Here is a 19,044-nt window from a genome sequence, read left to right on the forward strand (position 1 = left end):
TCTTCTGAAACTGGCCTGAATTTCTGGCGGTTCCTGTCGATACACTGCTGCAGCTGCTTTTGAATGATCTTTGGCAAGATTTTGCTTGCACGTGATATTGATGATATTGTTCGATAATTTCCGCATTCGATTGGATCACGTTTCTTGGGAATAGGCCTAAATATCTCTTCCAGTCAGTTGGCCAGGTAGCTGTCTTCAAAATTTTTTGTCATACAGGACTAAGCACTTCCAGCACTGCATCCGTTTCTTGAAATATCTCAGTGGATATTCCGTCAATTCCTGGAGGCTTGTTTTTTGCCAGTGCCTTCATTGCAGCTTGGAATTCTTCTTCAGTACCATCGGTTCCTGATCATATGCTGCTTCTTGAAATGGTTGAACGTTGACTAATTCTTTTTGGTATAATGACTCTGTGTATTCCTTCCATCTTCTTTTGATGCTTTCAGAGTCATTTAATATTTTCCCCGCGACATCATTCCTCTTCAAGTTGTCATTCCCGGCATAGTAGACTATATGGATGTCCGATTCAAAATGGCCAGTCCCAGCCCATTTCAGCTCACAAATGCCTATGCCATGGATATTTATGCATTCCATTTCTTTTTTGATGATTTCTAATTTTCCTGGATTCATACTTCTTACATTCCAGGTTCCTATTATTAATGGATGTGTGCAGCTGTTTCTTCTCGAGTTGTGCCACATCAGCAAATGAAGGTCTCGAAAGCTTTACTCCATCCACATCATTAAGGTTGAGTCTACTTTGAGGAGGCAGCTCTTCCCCAGTGGTCTTTTGAGTGCCTTCCAACCTGCAGGGGGCTCCTCTTCTGGCAGTGTATCAGACAGTGTTCCACTGCTATTCATAAGGTTTTCACTGGCTAATTCTTTTCAGAAGAGACTGCCTGGTCCTTCTTCCTATTGTGTCTTAGTCCGGAAGCTCAGCTGAAACCTGTCCTCCGTTGGTGACCCTGCTGGGGGCAGTTCTGCATACCTGGTATGAATCCCACCTGGTCATGGTGAATTATTTTTTTGGTATGTTATTGAATTCTGTTGGCTGGACTTTTGTTGGGGATTTTTACATCTAAGTTCATGAGGGATCTTAGTGTGTCATTTTCTTTTTTTGTTATGTCTTTACCTGGTTTTGGTTACAGGGTTCTGCTGGCTGCATAGAATGAGTTCAGGAGAATTCCATCCTTTTCTATGCTCTGAAATACCTTTAGTAGTAGTGGTGTTAACTCTTCTCTGCAAGTTTGGTAGAATTCTCCAGTGAAGCCGTCAGGGCCAGTACTTCTTTTTGTTGGGAGTTTTTTAATTACCTTTTCAATGCCTTCTTTTGTTATAGGTTTATTTAGTTCTCTCTGTTTGTGTTAGTTTTGGTAGGTAGTGTGTTTCTATAAACTTGTCCATTTCCTCTAGGTTTTCAGATTTGTTAGAGTACAATTTTTCATAGTGTTCTGTTATGATTCTTTTAATTTCAGTTGGATCTGTTGCAGTATCGTCCATCTCATTTCTTATTCGAGTTATTTGCCTCTTCTGTTTTTGTTTTGTCAGTTTTGCAAATGGTTTATTGATTTTGTTGATCTTTTCAAACAACCAGCTTTTGATAACTCTTTGAATTGTTTTCCTGTTCTCTATTTCATTTAACTTTGTGCTAACTTTTATTATTTGCTTTCTTCTGGTGCCCGAGAGCTTCTTTTGCTGCACTCTATTTGTTAGAGTTGTAGGGATAATTCTTTGATTTTGGCCCTTTCTTCTTTTTGTATATGTATATTTATTGGTTATAAATTGACCTCTGAGCACTGCTTTTGCTGTGTCCCAAGGGTTCTGGCAGGAAGTGTTTTCATTCTCATTTGATTCTGTGAATTTCTTTGTTCCATCCTTAATTTCTTCTATAACCCAGTAGTTTTTGAGCAAGGTGTTGTTCAATTTCTGTGTGTTTGATTTCTTTCCTTGCTTATTCTGTTACTGATTTCCCCTTTTACGGCTTTATGGTCAGAAAAGATGCTTTGTAATATTTTGATGTGTTGGATTCTGTTAAGGCAATTCTAGAGAATATTCCGTGTGCCTTGGAAAAGAAAGTATACTTGGCTGCCATTGAGTGGAGTGTTCTGTATATGTCTATGAGGTCAGGTTATCATATTGTGACATTTAGATATTCCATGTCTTTATTGTGCTTCTTTCTAGATATTCTGTCCTTCACTGAAAGTGGTGTGTTGAAGTCGGCTACTATTATTGTGGAGCTGTCTGTCTCTTCAATGCCGTTAGAGTTTGTTTTATGTATTTTGGAGCCCTTTCGTTGGGTGCATAAATATTTATTGTGGTTATATCCTCCTGGTATATTGACCCTGTAATCATTATATAGTGCCTTTCCTTACCCTCTGTGGTGAATTTTACTTTAAAGCCTATTTTGTCAGAAATAATACTGCCACTCCTGCTCTTTTTGATTGTTGTTGGTTTGATATATTTTTTCCATCCTTTGAGCTTTAGTTTGTTTGTGTCTTTAAGTCTAAGGTATGTCTCTTATAGGCAGCATATAGACGGATCATGTTTTTTAATCCATTCTGCCACTCTGTCTCTTTATTGGTGCATTTAGTCCATTTACATTCAGTGTAATAAAAAAAAAAAATTTTTTTATTATGAGTTTCGTGCTGTCATTTTAATGTCTTTTTTGTGTGTTGTTGACAGTTCCTTTTTTCTGCTTAATTTTCTGTGTTGTTGTTTTTTCATTGTTGTTGATTTTGTGTTTGCTGAGTCTTTGTTTCTCTTGTGTTTTATTTTGATGTGTAGGTTTGTTAGTTTCCTTTGTAGTGACCTTAGTATTTACCCCTATTTTTCTAAGTTTAATCCAAACTTTTATCTCTGTATATCTCCCTTACTTCCTCTCCATGTGAAAGCTGTATGACATTTTTAGTCCTTTTTTGATTTAATGTTGTCAGCTTTTACATAATGATGTCTATCGCTGTTTTGTGTTCTTGGAGTAATGCTAGCCTTGTTGAGGTGAGATGGTATCTCATTGTAGTTTGAATTTGCATTTATCCTTTTGGATGCTATTATAAATGGAACTGTTTTTTAATTTCATTTTTGTATTGTTCATTGCTAGTATATAGAAATTCCTGTGGTTTTTGTATGTTAATCTCGTATCTTGCAACTTTCCTGAATTCATTGTTTAGCTCTAGTAGCTTTCTTGTGGATTCTTTGAGATTTTCTATATATAAGATTATGTCACGTGCCTTGTTACAGCCAGGTGTAAGTAAAGTCCTCATTCAGCTTCTACTGATCTCTGCTAACCTCTACAAGGCAGAGAAGAGTAGGGTGCTTCTTTACTTGGGGATGATGGTAGAAGTTCAGGCTTCCACTCAGCCTCTGCTGATGTTCTTAGGAGGGCCAAGAATGGGTACCTTGTTACTTCTGGGCAGGGATGGAAGTCCAGGCTCCCTGGCCTCCACTGACAGGGTGAGAAGGATTCCATGGTGTTTGGCTAGAGTAGGGTGGTTATTAAAAATGTTTTCTCTTGCTGGGCTGCATGTTTTTAGTCTGTTGACTAGAAAGAGTAGGTTTTTCTTGTTGTTACTCTTGTTCATATTGGTTTTTTTTTCCTATGCTCAGGTACGTTTCTGGCTTGTGAGTTTCTCCATTGCCAAGGACGGGAATGTATAGGAGGCAAATAGGAAACCCAAGGAACTCGCTGTAGTGTTGCTTAAGTTCCAGGGTCCCTAGCCAATCGACTTTCTCTGCTCAACCATTCAGAGTTTTCTTATGTTTGTTTTTTATATGTTACATTCATGGTTTTTAAGCTGTATTTAGCAGGAGGAATAGGGATAAATGTGTCTATTCATCTTGTCTGGGACTGGTTATCTTAAAAGGTTTAAAATAAAAAGTCCATCAAGAACTTATTTTAAAAATGAAATGCCTGAAAATATTCTTCAAAATACATTACCACCATATTATTGGAACTTACTAAGCTGTACTTAGTTCTACTTTAAGTACATTCTTTGTTATAGATACATATGTATGTATAAAAGCATGTTTATCTCTTTATTTTCTTAGGGTTATGTACTGAAGGACTCTACCGTGTTAGCGGGAACAAAACTGATCAAGACAATATTCAGAAGCAGTTTGATCAAGGTAAAAAGATAATTATATAAAATAATTGTTTCTTTTTTTTCCTTATTGGCCATTTCATGGTGGGACGATTAATTTTAATTTGAAAATCTCCTAAGGCATATGGGTAGTAAGGGGATAGAATTTTGAAGTGGGATTAGAAATATTTAATAAACAGTATTGTCAAGGAACCGAAGAGCTAAGAAAAGCCTATTAACTTTACACTAGAAGGAAAGCGAGTACTTTAGAGCTGTTTGTTTTCAGTTTAGGAGCTGAGTAGAAGTGTGGGTAGTAGTATAAAAATGGAAATAGGTGATACTGAAACTTCTTTTGCAATAGGAGAAAAAAATGGAAGATAGTAACAAAAAGAGGCAGTTTGGTAAAGAAAATACAATACCATATATATTTTTGAATGTAAGTGTAAAATTGGAAGAGGAGCAAGTAAATAAGGAATGAGGTACAGAAGAATGCTATTCAGTATTCAAGCAAAGCCCAGAGGAATGGAATGAAGAGACTAATTTTGTTTTAGAAATGATAAGCTCTCTCTTACCCTGAGACTGCAGGGAATAGTTGAAAACATATATTTGAAGTAAAATTGATTATTTTATGGCCCATATGCCTTTGCTCTGTTTCTTCCTATAGTTCATATCCTTAACCCATAAGTTATCTCACAAATAAAAGACTGTAATTGAATCCATAGCAGTCTGTCATTAGACTTAGAAAAGCAATAAATTGACTTATTATGGATTAGCATCTTTGTATTACCAAGGATAGTGTTTACTTAAATTTATATTTATGATATTGGAACTTTATATAAATAGATTTATTATTATAAAATCTTTGCTCTCATATAGAATTTACTTTAATACGAGATCAAAAATTTAAGTGTAGATGAGCAGATAATTTTATAATCTTTAGAGTAGCAAAAGGCTTAAACTTGGTATGAAACCTAGAAAGCTTGAACAACATAATAAACTGGCTGCTTAAAAATGTAGAAATTCCATATGAGAGGGTAGGAAAAACAAATAAAGAGACAAACTATTGACTTAGAAGAATATGGACTACTTATGCTAGATTAACCAGTTCACATCAGAAGAAACTGGCTAACAAAATACATGAAAAGGTGCTCAGCCTCTATCAATTTAAAAACTAAAAATTAAAATGAAACAATTGTGCATTTATTTATTACTAAAGATTTTTGGGTAGGGTGAAGGTAAACAGGTATTTATATACTGTTGGTTGAGGGTGCCTTTTGAAAGGCAGTTTGAGAATGTCTATTAAAATTCAGATTAGTTTTGCTAGAGAAAATCCATTTCTAAGAATTTATGTCATAGAAGTCTTTGCACAGGCATACCAAGGTATATGTAAAAAAGCATTCATTGCAGCATTGTTTATAATTTTAAAAATAGGGGGAACTACCCATGTGTCTATGAGTAGAATACTTGTTAGTCATGTAAAATAATTACATGGAAGATTTATGTGTCGAATTGCAAAAATGGTTGTTGAGTGGTATATATGCCTAGCTGCAGAAAAGCATTATACACTTACTCCTCACTTATTGACTGTCTCATTATCTGACATTTTGCATTTACAACAACAGTAAAAAATCTACTTTCTGACTATTTTGCATGTTAATGACATGTCTAGCAGTAATGAATGCCAAGGTGTGCAAGGCAAGAGTAACACTGGCTGTGATGATTATGTGTCATCTTGCCTAGGTCATAATTTTCAGTGGTTTGGCAGTTATGTATTGATGTAATTTGTCAGTTATGTAATGATATAGTCATCCTCCATTTTGTGATCTGATGTAGTGGTTGTCCCTCATTTTCATGTAATGCCACTTTTCACAAAACAACCTGGTCTTCGAAACCTAACCATGTCAATAAGTGAGAAGTGGTGTAGTCTATTACCCCATTTTTAAAAAATCTTATTAGAAAAATGGTTTCAACTTTATAACACCATATTGGTACAGTTTCACTTCCTGTAATGAAGACAGGATAGTAGTAAATACCAAAAACCAAACCTGTTGCTGTCAAGTCAGTTCCAACTCATGGTGGCCCCATGTGTGTCAGAATAGAACTGCTCAATGTGGTTATCTTGGCTATAATCTTTATGGAAGCAGGTTGCCAGGCCTTTTTTCCATGACACCATTGGGTGGGTTCGAATCGGCAACCTTTAGATTGGTAGCCGAGAGCAAACTGTTCACAACACCCAAGGACCTAGTTAATATCAGGGTCTCTTGAGTTAGACTTCCTGGTTTTGTTTCCTTTTTCTGCCACTTAGGATCTTTGTACCCCAGGCTAATTAGTCTCTCTAAATCTCAATTTCGTCATCTCTAGAATGGGGATGGTAAGAATAACTATGAGGAATAATGAGATAATACTTAATGGAGTTTTCTAGTCAGGCATCATATTAAATGTTCATTGGGTGACTATTATTACAAGAAATGTAACCTAAGGAAATAAGTTTTAATATATAAAAGTGTTTATTGTAACATCTTTGTAATATTTTAAAAATGAAATAAGTCTTAATGTTCAGTAATATAATATGTAAATTGTTACATCAGGAAATATTTTGTAGCCATTAAAACTGTTTATGTCAAAATGTTAATTGTTGATTCTGGCTTAATACATGTGAGTTCTTAAATACTATTCTTTCAACTTTTACGCAAATTTGAAATTATATTACAGTGAGCTACCCAGTAAAAAGAAAATGTTTTTCAAAGTTGCTTCTGAAATTTTTAATAACCTTGCATAGTGCTTTAAAGAAATCTGATATAAAATGTATATATGATTTTTATGTATATAATGAGCAGAAAAAGGTTCAAAAGAAAAATGTCAAAATGTAAACAATGATTATCTCTGGATGATGGGGTAATTTTTTTTTTCTTTTTGTTGGTAAATATTTTAAAAACATTTTGTAATAAGCAAATTACATTTATAATAAAAACCAAACCAAACCCATTGCTGTCGAGTCAATTCCAACTCACAGCGACCGTATAGGGCAGAGTAGAACTGCCCCATAGGATTTCCAGGGAGCACCTGGTGTGTTCCAACTGCTGACCTTTTGGTTAGCAGCTGTAGCTCTTAACCACCGGGGTTTCCCTGCATTTATAGTAAGAAAAGAAAATGATTTTTAATATGAAAATAACCTCATGATACACTTCTGTTGTGTTCCAGTCTTGTTTTTAAGTCAGAACTTCAATAAAAATAGTTTAAACTGTTTCATATAAGTAGTTAAGTATAAAGTTTGAAGTTCCAAATTAGAATTTTATGTATATAATTCGTATCTTTTGTCTGTTTCTTTGTGGCTTCATTTAAATGGCTTATGTAAACAAAAGACAATGGGCATTAGTAAATGTTAAAGTTCTTTAATATACTAATAAGCCTAAGAGCATTTTTATTGTAACAGAATGCTTCTTGTTTTGTTCTATCCTCTTTGTATGGGTTACTAGAAATTTGTGGGTTTGTCAGGCAAACTTACGTTAAAACAGTGGGGGAAGGATTTCTTTACACCTGTAAAGAAAGGTGTTTAAGAGAAGATTTAAATATCTTTGGATCTAACAACACCTGTTTGGCTTATTTCTCCTATAATAAATGAAAATTTATTATAAATATCATAAATTAAAATTTTAATGTTTGTTTTGTAGATCATAATATCAATCTAGTATCAATGGAAGTAACAGTAAATGCTGTAGCTGGAGCTCTTAAAGCATTCTTTGCAGACCTGCCAGATCCTTTAATTCCATATTCTCTTCATCCAGAGCTGTTGGAAGCAGCAAGTAAGTATAAATCTCCTTTTTTTGAGGGGATGTTAGCTGCGGTTCTTGGATAATGATTGCTAAGTGTTAAAATAAGTCGTGCTCTAGATTACATAAAAAATAGAAAATGCAGCTTGCTAGAACTGTGTTTCCTGAAGGCATATTCCCCTAAATCTAAAAATCAGAATCTCTGGGGGCAGTACCTGAGAATATTGAGTTTTACCTAGCTTCCCAGGTGATTCAGATGCTTTTAGAAATTTGAGAATCCTTGTTTTTGCTTACCCTTCCTAATATTCTTCAAATATATTCTTGATAGTCTCTTATAGTAAGCATAGCACAAAGCATTATCAAATGTTTATTAATTTTTTTAATTTATGATTTTCATAAAAATTTTCAACACTAATCTTACAGAAATCCCGGATAAGACAGAACGTCTTCATGCATTGAAAGAAATTGTTAAGAAATTCCATCCTGTAAACTATGATGTATTCAGATACGTAATAACACATCTAAACAGGTATTTTTGTTTTGTTTTGGTTTTGCAAATAAAACTCCCTATGCATTCCAAATGCGTCATTTTATAAATTGAATAATTATATTTTTTTAAGGTTTAGATTTTTTAATGTACAGGATTGTTTTAGTATATGTAATGATTATGTAAATAGTAAACGTGGTAAGTACATTTTTTTATCACACAAATTTTTTGACAACTCCTTTATTTAGAATCTTAGAATTTTAAGTGAGAAATGACACATCATTAACCATATCAACTTGTTTGCAGCTGGAAAAATTGAAGCTTAAAGAGAAATGATAACGCTTAAAGTCACACAATAAGTGACATCTATGAAGTGCAATTTGCTTTTCTTATTACACATGAAATTTTATGAAAAACTTGAATTTTATTACTAGCTAACCTATTACCTAAAATGCAGGACACTAATCCTTGCATTATAGCCTGAAATGTGTTGACCTTAAAGTTTATGCTTTTTTCTAAAAAGATATGCCTCTTTACCCTTGCTAATCCTAATTTTCTCAACTGTAAAATGAGAGGAATAACACCTTATAAAGTTGTTCTCAGGGCTAAACTCAAAAACCAAATCTGTTGTCATCGAGTTGATTCCAACTCATAGCAACCCTACAGGAAAGAGTAGAGCTGCCCCATAGGGGCAGTTCTTTAGATGAAGGTTTGTAGAGCAAATTAGTTTCTCATTAAGCAGTAAATACACATATTGTTTTGTGACATTGGTTGTCAACCCTACCACATATCAACACTCTCTCCTTCTCCCACTACCAGCTTTCTTGTCCCCTCCTGTCTTCCCGTCCCGGCCCCTGGGCAGGTGTGCCCATTTAGTCTCATTTTGTCTTATGGGCCTGTCCGATCTTTGACTGAAGGGTGAACCTCAGGAGTGACTTCATTACTGAGTTAAAAGAATGCTTAGGAGCCATACTCTTGGGGTTTCTCCAGTCTCTGTCAGACCAGTAAGTGTGGTCTCTGAGTGTTTGAATTTTGTTCTACGTTTTGCTCCTCCTCAGTCTGGGACCCTCTATTATAATCCTTGTCAGAGCAGTAGGTGGTGGTCGCTGGGTACCATCTAGTTGTGCTGGCCTCAGCCTGGTGGAGGCTGTGGTAGTTACGGTCCATTAGCCCTTTGGACTAATCTTTCCCTTGTGTCTTTGGTTTTCTTCATTCTCCCTTGCTCCAGACAGGGTGGGACAAGGGAGTATCTTAGATGGCCACTCACAAGCTATTAAGACCCCAGACGCTACTCACCAAAGTAGGATGTAGAACATTTTCTTTATAAACTATATCATCCCAATTGCTAAATGTTCCCCAAGACCATGACCAATGCGGTAATCTTTACTACGAAAGCAGACTGCCCTATCTTTCTCCTGAAGAGCAGCTGATGGGTTCGAACTGCCGACCTTTTGGTTAGCAGTGGAGCACTTAATCACTGTACCACCAGGGCTCCTTTTCACCGAACTAAACGGGATTATTTGTATTTATAATTTTTTTTTTTTAAGTCTACCCTTTATAACGTTTTCTATTGCTATTTTAATGAACTGAAGTTGTTCTTGTTTTTAACTAATGATGCCAGGGCCCAAGCCTGCCAAGGCCCAAGCCAACTGCATTTTAGTTGGCACCTCTTAAAAAGAATATTAGCCGATGTTTAAAATTTTATTGTTGCTGTACAGTGGTTAATAGCTTCTCTGCAAGCCAGAAGGTCAGCAGTTTGAATCTACCAGCCACTCCTTGGAAACCTTATGGGGCAGTTCTAGTCTCTCCTATAGGGTCACTATGAGTTGGAATTGACTCCACGGCAACAGATATCAATGTAGTATAAAATCATATATTAGTATTTTTCATAACCCTTCTCACAAAATCTGCCTTCCTGAGAAATTACCAGCATACATAATACTGAAGTGTAATTAGTGAAAAAAAAATTTTTTTGATTTCCGTACTAGTTGTTGGTGTTACAAGAAAAAAATGTGCATATGGTGCTATAGGAGACCTTACCTAATGTGGGGTGTAGTAATGGTTTACGGCCACATTAAACACTGTGTTCCAGAAAAGGAGCCCTGGTGGTGCAGTGGTTAAGCGCTCGGCTGTGGCAGTTCAAACTTACCAGCTGCCCTGCAGGAGAAAGATGTGGTGGTCTGCTTCTGTAAAGATTGCCATTGCCATCCAGTCTATTACAACTCATAGTAAGCCTTTAGGACATATTAGAACTGCGCCATAGGGTTTCCAAGGCTGTAAATATTTACAGAAGCATACTGCCACATCTTTCTTCTGCAGAGCAGCCAGTGGATTTGAACCACAACCTTTCGGTTAGCAGACAAGTGCTTTAACCACCAGGAGCCTGTAAAGATTACAGCGTTGGAAACCTTAGGGGAGCCCAGTGACACAGTGGTTAAGAGCTCAGCTACTAACCAAAAGGTTGGCAATTAGAATTCATCATCTGCTGCTTGGAAACCCTATGGGGCAGTTCTGCTCCTTCCTATAGTGTCACTACAAGTTGGAATAGACTCCATGGCGATGCGTTGTGTGGTGTTCCAGGCCTGTGTTAGGCTCTGGGGAAATAACAGTGAACAACAGACAAAAGCATATTTGATGCATTGAGGAATAGCAGAGAGGCCTGTGAAATTGGAGCCGAGTGAAGGATGGGCAGAATAAAGAGATGAGGTCAAAAAAGGGAGGCGGGACAGTACCAGATCATACAGTACTACTCAGAGTGTGGTGTGTTGACTGGCTTTAGTTTTCAAAATGTTTTACCGACGAGATAGGAGTTCGCTTTAGAATATAAATCACCTATGTCGCTAAGCACACTGTTGAGCTCAGCTGGCTTTTTTTTTCTTTTGTGAAAGAAGGGTTGCATGATTTACATTCTGCCTGTTACTCGGTGTTATATGTGGGGCCAGTGGAGGTTTGAGCAGAGAAGTAACGTGATCAGACTTAAATTTTGAAAGGAGTACTCAACCAGACTGAAGGAGGGATAAGATCCCCCTAAGTGCTAGGGATACAGCAGTGACAAAAATCATCCACTTCATGGAGTTCACATTCTAGTATAGGAGATTAATCATAAATAAACATATAACGGGTAATTGACAAATTGCAGAAACTATGAAACTAATCCATGGAGTTACTCTTTAGTTATTCTCCATACCTAGCAGTTTATTGAGCCAAGTTAGGTTTTTTTCCCCTAATTGCCGTTAGGTGCCATTGAGTCAGTTCCAACTCATAGTGCAACAGAAAGAAACGCTGCTTGGTCATGCACCACCTTCGTAATCATTGCTATGCTTTAGGCCATCGTTGCACCCACTGTGTCAGCCCTTCTTGTTGAGGATCTTCCTCTCTTTCACTCACCCTCTGCATTACCAAGCATGATGCCGTTCTGCAGGGAATGGTCCCTCCTGATAGCATGTCCAAAGTATGTAAGATGAAATCTCACCATCCTTGCTTCTAAGGAGCATTCTGGCTGTATTTCTTCCAAGACAGATTTCTTCATTTTTCTGGCCATCCATCATATATATATTCAGTATTCTTGGCCAAAACCATAATCCAACAATTATAATTTTGCCTAATTAGCTTTCCGTTTTCTTACTTTCCTCTGCTACTGTTTTAGTTCATGCTTTTATTATTTCTCTTTTAGAGAACTCCTGTTTCTTTCTAATTGTGTTTTCTCTCCCTGCCAACTTTTCCTCCTAATCTTTCCTTGATCCTGCTGCTAGAGTGGTCTTTGTAAAAGAGCCTTCTGTAATAATTACTCTGATTAAATTAATAACATTTTATTTTCTTGGGATCAGATCCAGACTATCTTAACATTAAGTGGTCTTATTCTGACTTATATCTCCTTTCCTTTCCTCCCATATACATACCAGGTAAGCTCCAACTGTATTGAATTATTACCAGTTTTAAAAAAAAAAAAAAAAATTTGTTTTTAACCAAAAGTATCAAGTCATACCTAGTTCTCATTACATATTAATACAACTGCCTCAGTGGTTCTCAAAATGTGATTCCCAAACTATCAGGCCCCACTCCAGACATAATGAATGAGAACCTCTGAGTAGTTCCAGCAGTCTTTGTTTTAACAAGCCCTTCAGGAGGCTCTGGTATATGAGAACCACTGTTTTGAATGAATTACCCTTCTGCTGTTCTTCCTACTCTAATCAGTCTTGACTTAACTTAAACATTACCTCTTCGAGGAAACCTTCCCTGGCTATCCATAGCTCTAATTGATTTGGTACCTTTCCTTTGTACTTTTTGACTCTTCCGTTAGACTAGATGCGCATACAACATGTCCTTCAACTTTGCAAATTTTTCCAGAATCTTGCACTTGCTTACTACATAGAAAAACAAACTGGGCCACTATATATTAACAAAAGGTTGATTTTATTCTGGATATTTTAATTTAGGCTTTTTTTTTACAAATAGTAATGACTTTTACTACAGAACATGTATTTTTAGGCCATATTTTTCATATCAGACTTGCACCTTCTGTATTTAGGGGGGTTCCTTTGCTTCGGATTAAAACTGGTTTTTGATCTGCAAATTTAAGTATAAGATTTTCTTGCTACCCTGCATACTTTTGGGCTGTTTGTTTTTAATGTGTGAAATGAGGGGATGGGATAAATTTTTTAGACCCCTCCCAGTTTAATGATTTTGAGTTATAAAGCAAGATTTTCAAGTTATAATCCAAAAATATATTCCTTGTTTATTACTGAGGATGGTAGAGGTTGCTTGCTCACATATTCAAAGGACCAGATATAAATAAGTTAATAATACATGATCATTTGTAAATTACTTTTAAGTCATAAAAGAATTTTAATGTGCAGTGTATTTTTTTGAACTACTGTTTTTCAAATGATATTTGTAACAGTGTGAAGATAATGTTAAAAAGATTGTTTTTGGAATACTAGAAACTAATGTTTTTTAAAAGTTGAAATGTCTGGTGGTAGGATGTGATGAAGTAAATTTTCCAAAACTGGTTGAAAGACTGTCTAAGTATAGTCAGTGCATTTGGATATGCAGTTAGAATTTTGTTTTCTGTTGCTGGAAACTCATTAAAACTTGTCACATGACCTTCTCATTCTGAGGGAAACACTTCTTTTTCACATAAACTAAGATAGCTTCCATACGTAAATTATGAAACGCTAGGGTGCAACTTTTTAAAAAGACTCTTTGATTCTCATAAAGAATGAGTTTTTATTGCTGACTTCTGTTACTAGAATGTAATACAATGCATGAGAAGAAAAATGTTTAAATTTAAAGATGTAAAGCTAAATAATCACTTCCAACTCTAGGATTCTATAATTGTAATGAGTTTCAATTGATTTCTAAGTGTTTCTTCCTTTCTTAATTTCAGGGTTAGTCAGCAAAATAAAATCAACCTAATGACAGCAGACAACTTATCCATCTGTTTTTGGCCAACCTTGATGAGACCAGATTTTGAAAATAGAGAGTTTCTGTCTACCACTAAGATCCATCAGTCTGTTGTTGAAACTTTCATTCAACAGTGTCAGTTTTTCTTTTACAATGGAGAAATTGTAGAAACTGCAAATACTGTGGCTCCTCCACCCCCTTCAAACCCAGGACAGTTGGTGGAACCAATGGTACCACTTCAGTTACCGCCACCATTGCAACCTCAGCTGATACAACCACAATTACAGACGGATCCTCTTGGTATTATATAAGTAGGAAGTCATAGCAGACAGCCTGAAATCGGACAGAAAGCAGATCTAGACATGCATGTTTCAGGGTCCAGTAGTATACTTCATGATTCTTACAGATAATTAACATTCAAAATGATGAGACATTTTCTCTTCGGACTATATGGTATTCCTTATTCATTTGCATTACAGATCTAAGACCATGTGATAAGCATGACTGGAGAAGTTTAATTTTTATAAACAAAATATAGCTATAAAATACAAAGCTGCTGCTGCATGCAACTTTATTGCAATCAGTGTATCATTCCTGTGGCAATTTCTGTCACATTATATTGTGAATAAAATTTTTCTATAGCAATTAAATGATTTAAAAACCCACGTATATGAAACATTTAATGCTTTCACCCTGCTTTATGGCCGGTTTTGTTATTTGATGTGCTAATTTGGCTATTTAATTTACATTCTAGCAGTCTGTGTAGATAACTTAAAAGCCCAGTTATGTATTTTATAATTTCAGGCTGCTTAATTTTATGCCATGCTTGGGATGTTATTTGAAAGAAAGAAAAAAATATATACTTGATGTATTTCACATTTCTGCGCCTTCATCTTTACTTCTACTAAGCCTGTGGATGATTTGATGAGGGGTAAACAAACATATTTCTTGTACACACATACCAAGGACATGCTTGTGGCTTAAGTGAGTTGATAATGTTGTGCAAAGATAGCTGTCACCAACTCATTTCTTTTTGACCCACAATGAAATAAACATTTTGTATACTGTTAATTCTGTAAACAAATGCATGTTCAAAAGATCTTTGATGGTCTTGTAATCTTAATCTAATATATTTTAGATATTTTAATTTTTTCCCTCTTGGGGAATACATGTAGTGTAGAAAATAGTTCATGACATTTTCATATAAGGTTATCTAACTTTTCATACATAAACATGAAGTTTGTTGTAGAAAATTCTTTAAACCAAACGTTTTAATCTAGGACTTCAATTTAATCTGTTCCTTGAATCTATTTTTGTGTGGCCCTTAAAAACATATCCAAAAATCCATTGCTAATATAGCAATAAAAATACTTTGGGTACTGACAGCCTCTTTGGAGTGTGTATATATATAATTACAAACATGTATCCATATTTTTTTCTGTGATATGTTGTACTAAAATCCAAAATGGCTTTTGCACCATTTTGTAAACCACTATTTTCTTTTAATGTTGGTACCAGATTTGTTATAAACGACTGCTGCTTTGAGGATTAAACATTTTGTTAGTGAAGATACAACCAGAACACTAAATTATGGATAAAGTTTTCAGAATAGATGGCATATAGGTAAATTGTTTTGTTAGACTTTATTCAAAATTTTTTGATTATTAAGCCATTCCCCCCCCCCCCCCCCGCTTTTTTTTTCTTTTTCTGGAAAGGAAAAAAATGGCCTGTTTTTCATTGCTAGGTTATATTTTGTATAGTAAAGAAAAAATGATTTGGTCATTGTTGTGATACCTTCACTCATAACACAATTTCAAGGTTGTCTTATGTGTATTATAGTAAATAGATGATTTTGAGATTCAAGGCTCCTAAGAGTTTGATTTGCTACATTTTTTCCTGAAATAAATACTGACTTGCCCAACCGTTATGTCCTAGATATTATACTTCTAATTTTATCTTCAAAATCAAGATATCAACATGAATCAGGCTGCTGTTAAAGTACATATATATTATCTTATTTGTGTTAATACTCTTACATGTTATTATCTTTTTTAAGAAAACAAAGCCCCTATTATTCCTATTGCGAAGCACACAGGAATTAAGAAAGTACAGTAATTTAAAAAAAAAAAATCCGGTAAATGTAGTATTCTTAACGTGTTCTATATTACTTATACCTGTTGTCTATATAGCTTTAATTTATAGCTGTCAGTTTAACATTGGCATGTCCGGCAAAGAAAATTAAACTTTAAGAGTTTTATAAACTGTTTCTAGGTTGCTAAAGAATTTATTTTTCTACTATATATGGTATAGACAAAGCATCAAACTATGTACAGGAGAAAAGCCTGACTATTTCTATTGGAAGTAAGCTGAAAAGAGAATTTTCAGAACTGTTGGTGTCTTCAGTTCATTTTGTCATAACTTTGCTATTGTAGTATGTGAAGCCCAGTTTATTTAAGCTATTCTCTTTTATATATATTAATTTAACTTTCATCTGCATATAGTACCATTTTTGTGTTAGAACAAGCACTTACCATTTTCCACATTAACCATGTGACACCTACCCCAAAACTTATCTTTTCTATATTTGCTGTCATTGATTTGACATATTTTATAGTAAGTCATTTAAATATTCTACATTTGGTTCATTTAACCAGTAGATTACAATTATTGAAGATTAAAGTACGGTTTTAAGCTCAGCCTGTTACACTATTGATTGTTTTCGCCAAGGGTTTAGATATGTTTTAGAATATTAGAAAAATAATTCTAAGAGCAGAATGATATAATTTTTTTTCTGGTAAGCTACTGGAAGATTTCGCTGTTTAAAGGCATGTATATGAGACTTCTTAAAGGATTAAAAGAATATTAGTCTCATAGTTACGGGAAAACATTTTACAATATTAAATAAATGCCATCTACACACACATTGCTGTTGTTCATTTAAGGTTCAGTGCTTGTAATTAATACAATATTGGACTTAACAGTATCTAGATTAGCAATATAAAGAAGCATAGTGGTACTCTGTTTCAAACTTCAGTAGATTTATTGGAAGTCAAATTATATTCAACAGACACTTATTAGGATATACAATTTAAGAATGAAATTTCCAGCACAATATATTTCCTTTTAAATGGTATTTGTTAGTGCTTTTTTTTGTTCAACATTTACAATGTATATACTGTAGGTAACAGCAATCTAACTTAGCTGAAAAGCAGCTTTTATTTTCCATACTGTATGTAAATAATGTAGACTTTTTTTTTTTTTTTTAAGGTACTGGAATTTAACTTCTAATATCTCTTAGATAAAAAGAAAAGGGAACACTTGGAAAAAGAATTTAGGCCTTAGCTTCCATGGTGATTTTTAGTTTTTTATACAGTAATAATTGTGATGCTTTTTGTCAACTGGATATAAATATATATAATTTTAAAAAGTCAAAAATGCTTTGTTTCTTTGTTTTACAATTAATGTAATTTTGTGCTTCACCCACAGGATGCTGCAGTGAATATCAGTGAAGCTTATTCTGTATAAAGATGCTATGAATAAAACATAAAGAAGCTGTATAATTTTTAAGTTCTAGTTGCCTCTATTTTTACCATTTCATTGGTAAAAATCAGCTAATTTTTCTCAAGTAAATATGAGAAATGAAAATAATTGAAATGTATATCAATATGAAGAAAATTAGGGAGATACATTATTGAGCTTTCACTGTGCCATGAAAGGAGATCCAAAATTCATTCAGGCCATATATAGATGAAAATTCGATGTTTCAAATGGCGAGTAAAACAAGATAGTGGAGCACATATTTTAAGACTCAACTGTTACCTTGATCTGAAATTTTAGCTGTGGCTAGACAATGTTCGGAGCCACTAGAAGAAATATTTTGAAACCTATTCTGGTTATAGTAGAGCTGTTAATGTGAAGAATATAAAATTTTTGCCTTCTCCCTTTATGGTTTGTGACTATTAAGCCAAATTTTATGGGTATATATTATCAGATTCTTTGGGTCTTGTGAGGTCTATTTGACTTGAATCTTTGTGTTTATCTTGAATTTAATCATTTTTAATTTTAATTAAGTAATTCTTAGGCTGATCAATTTCTAATTTGTTTCAACACTTAAGAATTTTTACATATGGGACATGTTTCATTTTTTATTTGAATTCCAGAAATTCTCAGCAACCTTTTCAGGTTAAATAGCTGAGAATAAAATTTTCTAAGGTTTGATAAGGGAAGGGACTATTCTTCAAAATCCTTTTTTCTTATGTTAACATCTGTGTGGCTGAAAAGACTGTACTGTACAAACATTCCAATATTATTCAGTCGTTAGATGTTAGCCAAAAGTAGGTAAAATCTGCTGATTAATAATTTGGGGAATCTTCAGTATTCAACAGAACCTAGTCATTCTGTAATGAGCATAGTTCCATCTTTTCTCCACCATATTAGTTTTATCTCTTTGTAGGGCAGGAGATCCACAATTCTCACACTGTACACACCTTAATTAAATTGTTTAACTTATAGTAGTTTTGCAAGCAGTAAGAGTGATTTTGAAAGGCTAATTAATGATAGTCAATAAAGTTAACGTTTTAGTTATAACTGTAATAGGCTAAAAAAAAAGCCTTGAAATTAACATAGTCATTGCAGTTCTGGTTTAGTTATTTTTATCAGTGGTTAGGAGTGCTAAGACCTGCAATAAATGTGTTTTGATTATGAGTAGCTATCAAGGAATTTGTAGTTGAGAAATAATCGGTACTTGTTAACTGTATTTTTACACAAATAAGGCACATCTCCATTTGTTTGCTAACCACTCCCTCCCCATGAAGAATTTTTGTAAGCATGCTATGCCAGTTTTTTCACAGCAACATTTTTTAAAAAAATTGGCATAATAGTGCTTACAAAAATAAGCGCTCACAGGGGAGGGAGCGGTTGGCAAGCAAACATAGCAAAAAAAAAAAAAAAAAAAAACGTAGCGGGTGCACATTACTTGCATAAAACTACAGTGTTCCCATAGTGCAGATTTATTTTCAATTTCGTTTGTCTCAAATGGTAAAAATTACTGTGGATGATTTGGTAATGGGCCTCATATTCTAATCGTTTGCCTCATGTTAAGATTCTTAGTGTTTTAACCTATTCTTTTCAAATTTATTTTTGTGTTAAATCTTTAATACAAATGATGTGGGTTTAGGATTGACCTGTTTATTCATTGGCTCATCAGTTGCATCCAAATTAGTTTTGATTATGTATCTGTACTTGCTCACTAGATCATTTTCTTGTGATCTTGAACTGAGAATGTTTTATCCTGAGCATTTAATATGTTCTAGGT

At 34.5% G+C, this 19,044-nt stretch overlaps 1 protein-coding gene across 5 annotated transcripts in view; it reads left to right on the top strand.

Annotated features, from left to right (window-relative positions):
• ARHGAP5 (Rho GTPase activating protein 5) overlaps positions 1 to 17,276 on the top strand; it is a 68,249-nt gene extending 50,973 nt beyond the window's left edge. For all 5 annotated transcript variants that reach the window (XM_049897588.1, XM_049897587.1, XM_049897585.1 and 2 more), the window contains exons 4-7: positions 4,039 to 4,116; positions 7,742 to 7,873; positions 8,264 to 8,369; positions 13,714 to 17,276. In XM_049897588.1, the coding sequence (XP_049753545.1) occupies positions 4,039 to 4,116; positions 7,742 to 7,873; positions 8,264 to 8,369; positions 13,714 to 14,041 (644 nt within the window). In that variant the 3' untranslated portion in view covers positions 14,042 to 17,276. The remainder of the gene's footprint in view (positions 1 to 4,038; positions 4,117 to 7,741; positions 7,874 to 8,263; positions 8,370 to 13,713) is intronic.
• Positions 17,277 to 19,044: the final 1,768 nt, after the last annotated feature.

This window comes from Elephas maximus, chromosome 10 (genome assembly GCF_024166365.1).
Source record: "Elephas maximus indicus isolate mEleMax1 chromosome 10, mEleMax1 primary haplotype, whole genome shotgun sequence".
Taxonomy (NCBI): domain Eukaryota; kingdom Metazoa; phylum Chordata; class Mammalia; order Proboscidea; family Elephantidae; genus Elephas; species Elephas maximus.